Source organism: Aethalodelphis obliquidens, unplaced genomic scaffold (assembly GCF_003676395.1).
Source record: "Aethalodelphis obliquidens isolate GAN/ISIS:26980383/991018 unplaced genomic scaffold, ASM367639v1 scaffold48, whole genome shotgun sequence".
NCBI lineage: Eukaryota > Metazoa > Chordata > Mammalia > Artiodactyla > Delphinidae > Aethalodelphis > Aethalodelphis obliquidens.
Genome location: NW_020837992.1, coordinates 2,239,168 through 2,252,785, shown reverse-complemented (window position 1 = coordinate 2,252,785; position 13,618 = coordinate 2,239,168). Strand labels below are relative to the sequence as shown.

Here is a 13,618-nt window from a genome sequence, read left to right as displayed (position 1 = left end):
CTGGAAAAGCAGACAGGAAAGGCCAGAGTAGAGAGCGCTGTGGGGCGTGCACACACCACACCACCTTGCAGCTGCTTCCAGGGAGGGAGGAGGCCATCTCTTTCGCCCATGGGTCCTCGCCCTGTCTAATGCCATGGACACTCCTGTTACAGAGTTCATGGTCATGAGCCAGACGCCGGGCAGTGGAGAGGACCACACCTAGGTCCCTTTTAGGAAAATAAAATCTGGTGCCAGCTGGGTAGGAAAGAGGGACAATTTCCATGCCTTCTATAGCCACTCTATTTCCCTGGGGGAGGCGACACTGGGAACAGGCCTGGGAGAAAGTGACCCAGAGAGGAAGGAGTGTCTCCTTTTTGGGCAGTTTTTAGGAAGCAAAGCGCCCTCTGCCCCACCCTATTTGCCAAGAATAATTTAGAATGACTCCCTTCTAAAAGCAGAGGACTGAAACATAGAACTCTTGGGGCGTCCTGCTGACTCAGGGCTCAGAGGTCATCATGAGCTGACGTGATTCAATGAGAAATGTATGTGAAAGCAAAGCGGTCTGCAAACTGCAGCATGCTGGACAGTGGGCTCAAAGGGACACGTCAAAGGCCATGGTTGGCATGGCCTGGGGGTGTCCACAATGCCCTGAACCCTTGAGGAGCCAGTAGACAGGCATGGCACCCAGATAATATTTGGGTCTGAAGCTGCCTTCTCAGGCAGCAAAGAAACCTTATATAATGAAGTTAATATTACAGAGCACTTTTCTTTCCAGGGCAGGGTTCGCCTTTCCGGCCACCCAAAGGAGGCCTCCCGGTCACAGTATCACTTAGGATCTGATTTAGCTTCTGCGGATCATGCTGAATTATTCACTAGCTATGGATACTGGCCCAGCTCTGGGGTCCCGGTGGTGGGGTACCTGAAGTGAGCACACTCCCCAAATCCAGACTTGGAGGAAGGTCAAAGGGACAAAAGAATCAGGGGCACCAGACTCAGGATGCGGAGGATGTGGGCGCAGGAGCTGGGGCGGCGGGATGGCTGGAGGCAAAGAACAGTCAGACAAGCTGCCTGCAACACCCCAGCGCCTGCCACTGGAGAGAGAAGGGAGGTCAGAGAAGGCTTCTGTTCCCAGGAACTTTGCTCACTGCCTCCAGCCCTCACTGCAGTTCAGGGGAGCCCTCGGTTCCCTAGGAGCCTAGAAGGAATGCAATGGGGTGTGTGCACTCATCACTGCTCCTGTTTCAGAGTCCTCTGCCCTGTGGTGCATAGAGAAAGCCCAAACTGTGCCTGTGAAAAGAAAGAAGAAGCAGAGCAGGGATCAGGTAAGTGATACTGTATTTCCATTGCCTCATCTGGCACCAGAAGAGACCAGGGTCACGTTTCACATCTCAGGGATGTGGTGAATCCAGGGAGGAATGTGCCCGGTGGCTGGGGAGACCTGTGCTAGCTGCCAGGACCCATGCCCACATCACCAGCGCTGGCTCCTTGTCATCTGGAACGGATGACAGACAGCTCGTCTTGCTGCTTTTATCAGCTCTGTTATCACCCAAACCTTGAGCACACCTTCCACCGGGGCGTGTCTGAGGGGGCTGAGGCTCCTGGCGGGAAGGCTGGGGGCCTGACTGGTGTCTCCCACCCATGTCTGGGCTGGTAGCATCTCACACACACCCCCCACCCCTGGGGTTGTGCTTAGAGTCAGGTGGGTAGAGAAGGCATGACATCAGGTCTTGATAGGTAACTTGGACAGTATCTAACTTCACCCCCTGTACCTAGGGGAATTTTGTACTCCCAGAAGCCAGAGCTAATCCGGAGAGCACTGGGTACTTTCTATCTAGAAAGAAAGTCATGGATGTCAGTAGGGAAAAGACGAATAAAGGCTAGTTCCAGAGGCCAGCTGCCTGCTGGGGCAACTGAGTCCAAAACCCTGCTCTAAAGTCAAGAGGCTTCTGCTGTTCATGATCTCTGGTGTCAGAGCTTTAGGTAAGGGGCAGAGTCATTTCTTCGGCCCCTCTCCTGATTGGACAGGACCCCTAAAAAGCAACGGGGCTTCACCTGAACATGAGGAACTCAAATCGGACTAAAGGAAGAACTTAACTCACCAGGTACCTCAGATATACTGGGCAACAGGGGCTTTTAATCACTGAGACAGGGAGCAGCAGCTCATGGCGAAGCACAGAGCTGCCCTGCCTTGGCCTGGTGGGCGGCTGGCAGCGTGGGCACTGCCTTAGGAGGCCCTCCTGAGGCCGCTGGGCTGGCTGCCCCTCTGCCTAAGGAGGCTTTCCACACAGAGGAAGAGAGAAGGGAAGAGGGGATGAGAGAGGGTGGAAGAGGGGTACAGAGAAGGCAGCTGTCCTCCCCAGCCACTGGGTGTGAGTCCAGGCTGGCATGGACCGGCGCATGTACACGAGCGGCTGAACGGAAAGAGTGTAACGCAGCTCTAAAGGTGGATGCGTTTGTGTGGACAGGCCAATGGGCCAGCCGGACAGGGCCCCGTCGGCCTCCCACGGAACCTGGGCAACAAGCTCAGACACATCAGGAGGCCTCACAGATGGACGGTCCAGCCTCCCCCAGCTGCCGAGGGAACCTGTTTGGAAACCTCTCTCAGCAGAGCTGGCTCCACCCACCTCTGAACCGGCAGGCTTCCAGACATTAAAAAAACCAGGCTCCTCGACACCTGCCAAGACCTGTCTTCTTGGCAAGAGCCTAGGGCTAAGGGCAGCCCCTCACCTGCCATTCCTCAGAGTAAACAGGGGTGCTTATTTATGCCCCTTATTTATTAGGACAGAGGAGAAATCTTGTTGTTGGAGAAATCCAGTGGGGGAGTGTACAGGACAGGCTGTCCAGAGTCTGCTCTGGTTTACGTGACGAGCGGAACGTCCCTGGTCTCCCCGTCTGGGGCCTGGAGATAACACCTCCATGAGGCCACGGGGAAGCGACCATCGTGGCATCATCTCCACACTCTCTCCCTCACCCCTCAGCACCTGGTCCTCTCTCCGGCCCTGCCTACCCTCGAAGCCAGGGGGCAGCAGGCTGGCCTGTCGGTAAAGTCCTCCTGCCACTGAGCATTCCGTGCTGGTCTCCTAAGGCTCTGGACATCCTCTGTGAGCTTCAGGGTCCCAACACCCCAACCCACGCTGCTCCTCATCCTCTGGGGACCAGCCACACTGCACAGACGGGGAAGGATGACCAGGGCGAGGTCAGGGGCCGGGCAGGTAGAGCTGGCTGTGAACTCAGCACTCCTGCACTCTTCCTCTCCCAAGACCCTCCAGCTGGAACACCTTGCACAAGCCTTCTGAACGCGGCGACAGCTGGAGAGAGCTTTTGAACAAGGCCGAGAGCGCATCAATGACCAAGCCAAATGTGGGAGAAAGGGAAAACAAGCCTCTGACCCCTGCAAGGGCTAATCCACTCTCTGAAAGTCTGGGAGCAGGTTATCAAGGCAGGACAGAAGAGTTGCTAGATTTTCCTGAGTGTACACTACGTCTTCTAGGAACTGCTGCTCAGTAAAAGAGAGACCGGGAAGGGGGGTGAGACTCATCTGCTGAGGAACCAGGAGGTCCAATTCCTCTGCCACTGTACATATAACCAGTGGTTCCTGCTGAAAACTCCAGGGCCCAGATTTCCAGAGCTTAAGGCCACACACAGATGGGGAACCCAGATGTCACCTGCATTCTCTATTTACCTGCCGATGCCCCAGGGCACCAATAATGATGACTTAATTTTTCCACTTTATAGACATAAGACAGAGAGTGGTTACCTTGCTCAGTGTCACACAAATAATAGAAAGCAGAATGGCGAGGTTGAGATGACAATCTGTTTTTGTTCTGAAAGGGGAATCATTTAAGACACAACCTTGAAGACAACCAAGTAGATCTGGAGGGAACGAATGACAGGCGAACAACATCACTAAGACTGAGCTGCTTCCTGGGACTGTGAACGCTTCTCTGTGCCTCTGCCGCACCCCTGCTCTCCGTGGGGCTCCAGGCCCCCTACTTTCTTAGGGAGGGGCCGGGGTGAGCCTCACAGGACAGCTAAGGAACTTTAGCTGCCTCCCGGGTGTTTCAGTAATTCAACCCCTGATAGGGCCGGCTCTGGTCTGAAAGTCAGCTGCTAAGCTCTAAACAATGGCAAGGGGTGTGGGTAGTGGGGGAGGCTTATGAATTAAAAATAGATGTTAGTAATCACCAGGGAGCTTGCAGAGAGCATGTGGGGCTATGTTTACTAGAAAGAGAAGAATCCCTTCTATTCATGCCCAGAGACCAGGGTGGAACCACCACCAGCTTATCACACCAGCCAACGGCCTCTGGGTTTGGGGGAGTCAGCTGACCATGCAGGTTTACTGATGGCTGGAAGACCCCCTTCCTCAGGACATGGAGGCACCCCCTCTTCTCAGCATCCCCCAGGGCCACGGCCATCCCTGGGGGGACAGCGCCAGATCAGAAAGGATGTATAACTGAAGGGGAAATTGCAACCAAGAGATAAAGCCACCGTCCTTGGGCTGAGGCAACCCGCTCATGATGGAAATTGCACAAAATGGTCCCTGGCGGTTTTAGTGACTTCAGATCTCAGTCTGGTCTTGTGGACATGCTAGAAACATGGGGTCTCGTCTCCTCTCTGCCATGAACTGGCTGGGTGCCCTTAGGCAAGCAGCTTCCTGATTCCTATAGGCCTCAGTCTGCTCATGTGTAACATGGAGATAACAGTACCTGCTCTGACAACTTCACAGGGATGTTATGAGGAGTAACCAGGGAGTATATGTATGACAAAGCTTCGGAAAGATGAAATTTCTCAATAAGGATATAAAACAGTCATAGGAATAACCATTTTCCCCATTCCCAGCCTGAACCCAGGGACCCTTCCCCCAGTGTGCTCACCCAAGTCTCCTGGCCTGTCTTCCACCAGCAACAAGAACAGAACCCTGCCACTGTCACCTCCTGGATACCGTGGGGGCGGCGTAAAGACCAAACGGGAGCCTGCAGAGAAGCTCCCCAGCTGATGGGCTCCCCACCCCCTCCCCCCTGCATTCCTAGTCAGCAAACATCAACAACCCCTCACCAGCCTCCGAAAGTGCCCACCCCGCACCCGCTCGCACAGCCTCAGGACTACAAGGTTCCCGTTCTCCCTCCTCGCTAAACAGCTCTAGGACCAGAGACCCTGGCTTGACAGGACTGTACAAATTTGACTTTAAAAATGTATCCGCTGACTCAGCAGTGAGAGGCGGGCGTGGCAGCTGTTGCAAACAAAATACTTGCTCACTGAGAATCCCCTGCAGTCCAGTGGTTAGGGCTCGGCACCTTTCACTGCCGTGGCCCGGATTCAATCCCTGGTCGGGGAACTAACACCCCACAAGCCAGGCTATGCGGCCAAAAAAAAAAAAAACTTGCTCATTAAGGGCTGAACAACTGGCTCACCCTGTGGGTCCCTCTGGGGGTCCCTTCCCTCCACAAGGCCACGTTTCCCTTTTAGCCGACACATCCAGATCTCACTCTTGGCACAGACTTCTCTGTAGTTAAAACTAAGCTTGCAGATGGTCCAGTGCCATCGTTTTAAATACTCTCTACATGCTGACAACCCCCAAGTGTCTGCCTCCAGCCTGGGTTTCTTCCCAAGACTCCAGACTCCAACATCTGACTGCTTATTTGGCCTCCCCGTGTGGATGTTCAACAACCAACTCAAACGTAACGTGTCCAAAGACTAGCTCTTATTGCTGCCCCACAGCCCCTCCAGATACCTGGTCCATGTGCTGTCCTCCCCAACTCAGTTAACGGCAATTCCTTCTTTCCAGCTGACAGGCCAAAAACCTGTGAGCCATCGCTGCCCGCTCCCCTTCTGTTGTGCCCCACATCCATCAGGAACCTTTGTAGCTTGATCTCTGAAGCAAATCCAGAATCCAGCCACTTCCCCCACTCTCACCCTGCAGCAAACCACTGCCACCTCACCCCTGGAGGCTTCCAGCAGCTTCTAGCCAGACTCCCTGCTCACGCTGTGGCTCATAGCCTTGTCTCCAAACAGCAGCCCGAGCGGTCTTCTTCAAGGGTGTCACTCATCTGTACAAAACCTAATGACTTCTCATCTCACTAGAGAAAAAAGTCAAAAGCCCTTTTCCTGGCCTACTAGTGATCTGTAGCCCTCCCTGCGCATCTTTTAAAAACTAACAAAAACCAGACTGCCTCAACGAATATTGGCCTCCTTTCTCCTCCCCGGAAGAGCTGACCCTCCACTTCCGCCATCTCCTCAATCTACTAAAACTAGTTACTTGCCACAGTTATCAATGACCCCCACTGCTTGATACTATCTACGTACATTTCCCAATCCAGATCTGACCTGTCACTCCTGCTGCATTTCACTCTGTTGAATACTTACTTCCTCCCTCTTTAAACTCCTTTCTCCTTATACTTCGGCATCATTTCTCTCCAGGTTCACTCCTGCAGACCTGGCTACTCTGTCCCTTATACGTCGTCTCTGTCCTTGGTCTCAGCCCCCTCGACACATGTCCTTCGACCGTCTCATCGCACCCAGGATTTCAAGCTCAGTACTGGCTCCCAGGGTGCTCGCCCCAGCCCAGACCTCTCCCCCAAGGCACTGCCAGGTGGTGGTCTTTAGATGGACAGCTCCCAAAGGCACCTACAACTCAACGTGTCCAAAAGTGAATGCATCACTTGGCTCCCAAAACATGCTCCTTCTGTGTTTCCTCAACTAAAGAATGCCCCATTCCTAAAGCTGCTAAGCCAGGAAACTAGAGTCCTCCTCTACTCTTCCTTCGTCTTCCATGTCCACTTTCTCGCCTATACTATCGATGAGAACTGCCAAAGGTCTTCTGAATTTATCTCTGACTTTCCATCCTCACTGCTGAAGCCTAGACTCCGGCAATAGCTCCAATAACGGTTTATTTGACTCCATTCCTGTCCCCCTTCCTAACCTACTGTCTACACTAAGACCCAAAGGGACCTCCTCCTGCCATTTTCCTGCCTAACACCCTTTGATAACTTCACACTATGTAGGGCGCGGTCAGCTAACTGCTATGCGGCAGGAAGCTGAAATAAGCTGAGTCATCCTTCCTGTGGCCACTGCGCTTGCGCTAAGTATACTAATGAGGTTTTAAAGTAGCGACCTATCCGATGCTGGCTCACAAATCGCACCATCGGCGAAAGCCAATCACAGAGCGACACATGTTCTTAATCCCTATATAAGCAGACTGCTATAGGATTGCGGGGTCTTCCTTCCATCTTTTCTTTAACCAAGCTGTGCTCCAATAAAGTGTGATACGAGAAGAATCTTGCGTGTGGCGACTCGTCATTCTGCTGGTCGGAGGCGGCTCGCCGCAACACTACCCCAGACTCAACATGGCAAGGCCTTTTGTGACCTAACCTCTACCTACCTGTCAGCCCCCAAAAGTGCTGGACGCTCCAACGACAATGAACCCCGGGTAGTCCCTGGCATCAGCTCGCTTGCCTTTGTACACACTACACCGTTCCTCCCCCCACCCTTCCTCCCAATTCTCTGGCTAAATTATACTCCTTCTTCAAGATTCAGCTCGATGGCTTCCTCTAGAAGGTCTTTTCCAACAAGCTCCCGTATCCTCAACACAGCCTCATCACCCTATCTTGTCCATTCACCAGTCTGTCTCCCCTCTATTCAGTGAGAACAGTACCTCCGGCTTATTCGTTCTTATAGCACATAACAAGTAGGCAAGAAATATCAATACTTATTATATGAATAAAAGAATGAATATAGAGATTCAGAAAGTACCAAACTAGATTTTCTTCTTACCAAACAGCCCTTCATGGATTCCTCCTCTAACTTCTTTGGTTGGTAACAATATTAAAAACCATACTGCGCCAGGCTCCATTCCAAGTATTTGACATATATGAACCCATTTAATCCTAGAGCAATTCTACTATTATTATCCCCATCTCCAACTGGGAAAACTGAAGTACAAAAAAATTAAGTGACTCAGGCAGTAAGTGGCAGAGCCAGGGTTGATGCTAGACTGTGCTCTCAACCACTGCATGTATTACCTCTTGAGAGCATGTTTAAGGAAAACAAACCAAAATTACTATCAGCCTGAGCAAAAGATAATTTTCAAAAACAAATCCCCAAACAAACAAAAATCAGCCTTTTGGGGATCATCTCTTGCTTTTGGCTTGTCCTATCTCTGGCTCCTTCAATGAGACACACAGCTCTGCAGATGGCAGTGTGTCCACACCCACCAGGCCAGGCCCCAGCTCAGGTCCTCAAGGCCAGAGGCCCCTGCGCAGGTGGCTCCTGCCTCTGAGTAGCCCCGACCCGGAAGGCCCTCCTCTTGCCCCGCCTCACCTTGTCGCTGAGACCCTCGGCCTCCTCGGCCAAGAGGTTGCCACCATCAGCCAGCAGCAGGGATGTGTCAGTGGTGGAAGAAGACCGGGGGCGGCACTGGTGCTGGTGCAGGATGGCGGCCAGGCTGCTGTCCTGGGGGGCCTTGCGCAGCAGGTGGGGGCTGCCACGCTGAGGCTCCAGGGAGCTGCTCTTGGTGCGCCGGCTACTGCCCCCGCTGCCGCCACCCCCACTGCTGCTGTGCAGGCTAGCACCCCGCTTGATGGAGGGCCGGGAGCGGATCTGCTGCAGCACGCGGTTGAAGGCAGTGGGCCTGGCGGGCAGGTCGTGCAAGGACATGGCATAGGAGACGCGGTGCATCTCCGGGGAGCGCTCCTTCTCGTCCGGGGAGTCATGGTCGGACATGCCCTGCTGATGCTGCTGCTGGGAATCCTGAGACGTCGGGTGTTCCCTCTCCCGTGACCGGCGGCGGCCGTGGAACAGGTGCTTGAAGCCGTGGCCAAACATGGAGCCCTCTGAGAGCTGCTGGATTTTCTTAAGGAGGAAAGATGAAGAATCTGGTGAGTGGAAAGCTCTCGAACGCCTAGTCGGTTGCGGGCAGAGGTGAGGGGTCCCTTCCTGGGATATGAGTGTAGCTCCTACAGCCATGTGAATCTGGAAGATCCCCATGAATGTCCTGTCATGCCTTAAAGGTCACCTTGCAGAAAGGTGGCAACCCAGACCAATTCCTCTCATTCACAAAGAAATGTACCTGTATGGCTTCCCACAGGACATTCCAAATCCACACACGGTTCAGGATTACTGGTCATGATATCCTTGTGCCTATAGTCTGGGGCTCAGTGGCACATGCGGGCAGCACTTGGCTCATGAGGCTTATCCCTCTGGACTGATTCTCCCTCCATCCCCTAGTCCCTTTCTCCTTCCAATTAGGTCCTTCCTCCAGATGCTCTTTTGGCCCACCAAGCATCCATTTCCAAAGACGCCTCATTGCAACACTCACTGGGAAAATCAGGGTCATACAATCAGGTTATACAATTGTAGCAGATATTGCTAATGACCTACCAATAACTATTCTCCTTTCTTTCTTACCAAATTGCATGGCCTTATTGTGCCATGCTAAAAATTCTTGCTTCATCAGACCCCCTTGCAGCTACGAGTAGACACGTGACATAGTTTGGGCCAATGAAAAGCAAGGTGAGCGTTTCTGGGGAAACTTTTGCTTACCTAATAAAGGTACTAGCCCTTTTTACTTTTCCCATCTGGAACGTGGAGGCAATGCCTGGAGATGCAGCAGCCGTCTTGCAACTGCAAGTAACTGGCACGACGATGAAGACCTACACACAGATGGTAAAGTCCCCAACAACAGGCCTGGGAACTTGAAGGCCTTATGGAATCACCAACCCAGCTGTGAATGACTACGCTGGGATTCTTGGTTCATGAAATAAACAAGTCTATCTTTATCTGTACAACTCTAGAATAATTTCCTCTTATTTATAGCCAATCTCATTCCTGACATAGCGTAAAATAAATTTTACTGAAGCTTCTGAGTTGGTGAATACTTCCACATGCCAGGAGGGTGACACATCGCAGTCCAAGGGCCCGAGAAACTGCTGTACTCAAGACCTTCCAAACCTCACCGTATGTGCCTCTTCCTCTGGCTGTTCATCTGTATCCTGTATAATAAACTGGTAAATGTTAAAAAAGTAAATAAACTACCTCAATGGGCATACCTTGTAGTGCGGTCGGTAACGTGACCACTTCTTTAGAAGACAATCAGAATATAGTCTTAGTGTCTTTCCACTCAGACTGGAACAAACCAAAGGGGCTCTGGAGCCCAGTGCTGCACTGGCCCCAGCCTTCCCTCTTAGCTCTGCCGCTGAGATGTTCCACCTGCTCCCCAGGCAGCACTGCTCAGTGAGAGGCGGCCCAACCACCCGGTCAGGGTGAGGCAACGTGTGGGATAACTCCAGACAGCTGCTTCTGTCAGGGGGTCGGCTCATGTGGTGGAGCCGAACCCTCGGCAGAAAGCCTCAGAGCCAACAGGAGGAGGGGTGGGACTCTGAGGACCAGGTGAGAACGCCCACTCTGTAACTCCTGAGAGGGAAGCTCAGAACCCAGCCACATGGGGTTCAATGTCTTCATCTGTAAGGAACAACTCATCACCTCAGGAGGCAGCCTCGGTCATCTACGAAACCTTGCAAAGAATTACAAGTACTGGCTTTTCTTTTTTTTCTAGAAACAAACTTACAGAGCAGAAAACTTGAACCATGCAGACGCCAAGGAGAAAACCATCCTCAGCTCTTCTGAATTAGCTGACCCCACTCTCACTGTTAACTTTACACCTCAGCGTGGTTTGTGCAGACACTACTGTTACGATGTAAGCTGCACTTACATCTGATGTCAGTAACAATGCACACTATTGCGGATTACGTCAAAGTGCAGGATTTTCCGTTTTCACCTCGTTTGAGTAGCCCCACAATCCTCAAAGTAGGTGGGGCCCTTGTACAACCCATTTTACAGGCCAGATAAGTTATATCATCACAGCTCACCGTGAACTAACGGTTTACAGTTTTCAATATGCTCTTTCTCCTGCATTCTCTCACTTGATTTTCCCAGAAACTAATAAAGGCAACAGCAGCAACATTTCCATTTTTAGGTGAGGAAATTAAGGTGACCATTACTCCTTCTCAAGAAGTTAATCCCGGGGCAGCCCCGCAGATGCTAGGTTTCACAGTGCCAGGTCTCCCGACGGGAGCTACCATCTCCTCGGGGCCAGCCTGAGGCAGAGTCTGCTCAGGGTAAAACCACCCCGTCCAAGGCAGGCCGGACTGAGGCGTGCACTCCGCCGGACTCGGAAATGGCCGGATCCTGCCGCCTCTGGACCAGGGACAGGCCAGGACACCCTCCTCCTCGTTGGGCCCAAGCTGATAGCAGACCATCCTACAGGCACTGTAGATGGGGCCAGCTGGCTCTGGCATTTGCCCAGCAACTTCTGCTAAATGGTCACATTACATATTCCAAATTGTCTTTCTAGCATATTCTATTCCAAGCCTCTTTCTCCTCTCCCCACCACTCCTAGCCTAGCTTCTCCAACACTGAGGCCCCTCTTCCACATCCACTCAGATACAGGGTTCCCTTCAAAAGACGGCACCGGAGTCCCAAGGCATTTCCTCTCCCTGAGCCCCAGGAGAAGGGGGCAGGCGCTGGGGACAGCAGCCACCACTGTCTGCTATACTGCTTTGAATCCTAAAATCCTTGGTCAAATGACTTTTACTATCATACAACAGCATTTTTCAAAGTGCTTTCCAATGTGTGCTGTCACTCTAACCTGACGCTAGCCTAAGCCCAGGAGGCAGGATGTCACAGAGCATCAGTGTCTTCATTTTGCAGATGAAGAAACTGCAGCACAGCACAGTTAAGGGGCTCATCCCAGTCACACGGAAGAATCTCCAACTTCTAGTCTAAGCTACCTTCACTGGCTCACACACTGATTCCGAGACTAAAGCAGATACAGTATTTACATGTGTCCCAGAACAGCATCACAGCCAGGATCAAAACAAAACAAACATGCCTGGGCCATGGGGGGTTCCGCCCCCTGAACTGCAGCGGTGAATCTTCCCGTGCCACATTGTAGGACTGGGGCAAGACCTGTAACCAGTGTGGGTTTTCCTTTCCCACCTTCCCATCTGTTCTGCAGGTAAAGGAAAGCCAGGGTGACCCCAGGACCTTTGCCCCAGCAGCGCTGAGGAGTCTGCTAAAGTCTATGGTAGAGATGAGGGAAAAGAACAAAAAAGAAGACAAAGAATAATGGGGGGAGAGAGATGGCACCAAATGCAGGGGTTTTTCCTCACTTATAAGACATGGGCTGGGCTGTTTCTGCATGTGGGTGTCAGGGAGGAGAGAGTTAAGGAGTTTTGACATAACACGGTGAGTAAGTGTTCAAAAAAAAAAAAAGAAAGAAAGAAAGAAAAAGAAACCAGCACATACACATAACCAGCCACAAGTTTTGGAAATGAGGAAAACCATGGTGACTAGCTTGAGGGAACTCAGCCACCAACGCGGCAGAAAGCACCACCTGCTCTGACTAACAGGTTCCAGCTACTAAATGTCACTTGCTTCTCCACATTGACTATTGCTTTTCCCCAGCTGCCAGAAACCATTTTGGTGGCCAAATGAAGCCATGTATTTATTAGGAAAAGAGAGCTGAGACGTTTCAGAGCTAGAGATGAGACACAAACAGCTCTCCTGATCCATGAGAACAAGCAAGGGCTGTCCCAGAACTGCCCAGAGGCCAGAAGCAAGGCAGAATGGAGAGCATCCTGAGGCCAGGTGCCTGTACCTGGGCAGGTAAATGACAGAAGCTTGCTGTCTTTCCCTGAACTATCTTAAAGGGCAGAAAGGACGCCATCTCCTTGGAGTGCTATCATCGTCTCAGGAAGAAAGCGTAGGCTAGATGGTTTCCGAAAGATCCTTCCTGAGAAGGCTGTGGTCTCTGAACAGTTAGGCTTCATCCCCTTTCCTCCCTGGGTGTGGGTCCCCCAAAGGGGAAGTCTGCTCCAAAAGCTGCAAACACAGCTGCATGAGGTCAAAAGTAAAATGCTTCGGGGTGCAGTGACTTTGGCACCATCTGGTTTAAAATAGCCAGAAGCAGCTTCTAATTCCTCCAAGTCCCTGTATTCTTAACAACTCCCATTAGAGCTGAAAGGATCTTTAAAAGTGACACTAACCTAGAGTTAATTATCCCACCTGGCAGCTGACCGCAGCGCTGACTGCACATCCCCTCCTCCTGCCTGGGTTTGAAACTCCCTCTGCCCCACCACAGGTCCGGCTGGGAGGGTTCAGGGGGTGATTGGGTTACCGTGAGCCTTAGCAAGCCTAGGTCGCCAACGTTCCTCTATTTATAGGGTCTCTATGGAAACAGGGCCAGCATTAGAGAGCTAATCGCTGTAAAAAAACCCACAGAGTCCTACTCTGGAGATACAAAGTGGATTGCAGAAGTCTTCAATTGCCCTTAGGAGGCCTTGGGTGGGGAGCCTGGGGTTGGAGCAGGAGAGGAACTGCCACCCCAGGTTTGGCGCTGATGGCCACAATGATGAAAAGTGAGCGGCTGCAACTGTTTCTCTTAGAAACACAGTGATGAAAGATTTTTGGAAGCATTTTTTTCTTCCCCAGCATCCCAGCTGACATGAAACAAACAGATCTCAACTCAGGGGCAAGTGATTTCCCCATTCTCAATTTTATTTTAATTCCTCATTCCTTTAGGCTCAGAGAATTCTGCCTGAGCCAGTGCAAGTCAGGCAAGGTGACCTCATGCAGCAGATCTTAA

General features: G+C 51.9%; 1 protein-coding gene across 3 annotated transcripts in view; it reads right to left on the bottom strand.

Moving 5' to 3' along the window:
* TMCC2 (transmembrane and coiled-coil domain family 2) overlaps nt 1-13,618 on the bottom strand; it is a 37,432-nt gene that overhangs the window by 16,012 nt on the left and 7,802 nt on the right. The window contains exons 1-2 of one of the 3 annotated variants that reach the window (XM_027082750.1): nt 9,517-10,065; nt 8,296-8,826 (exon numbers count right to left, since the gene is read on the bottom strand). The exons of 1 other annotated variant lie outside the window; for it this stretch is intronic. In XM_027082750.1, the coding sequence (XP_026938551.1) occupies nt 8,296-8,799 (504 nt within the window). In that variant the 5' untranslated portion in view covers nt 8,800-8,826; nt 9,517-10,065. Of the gene's footprint in view, nt 1-8,295; nt 8,827-9,516; nt 10,066-13,618 lie in introns of those variants that run through there. One more of the 3 variants, XM_027082749.1, reaches the window with a different exon arrangement.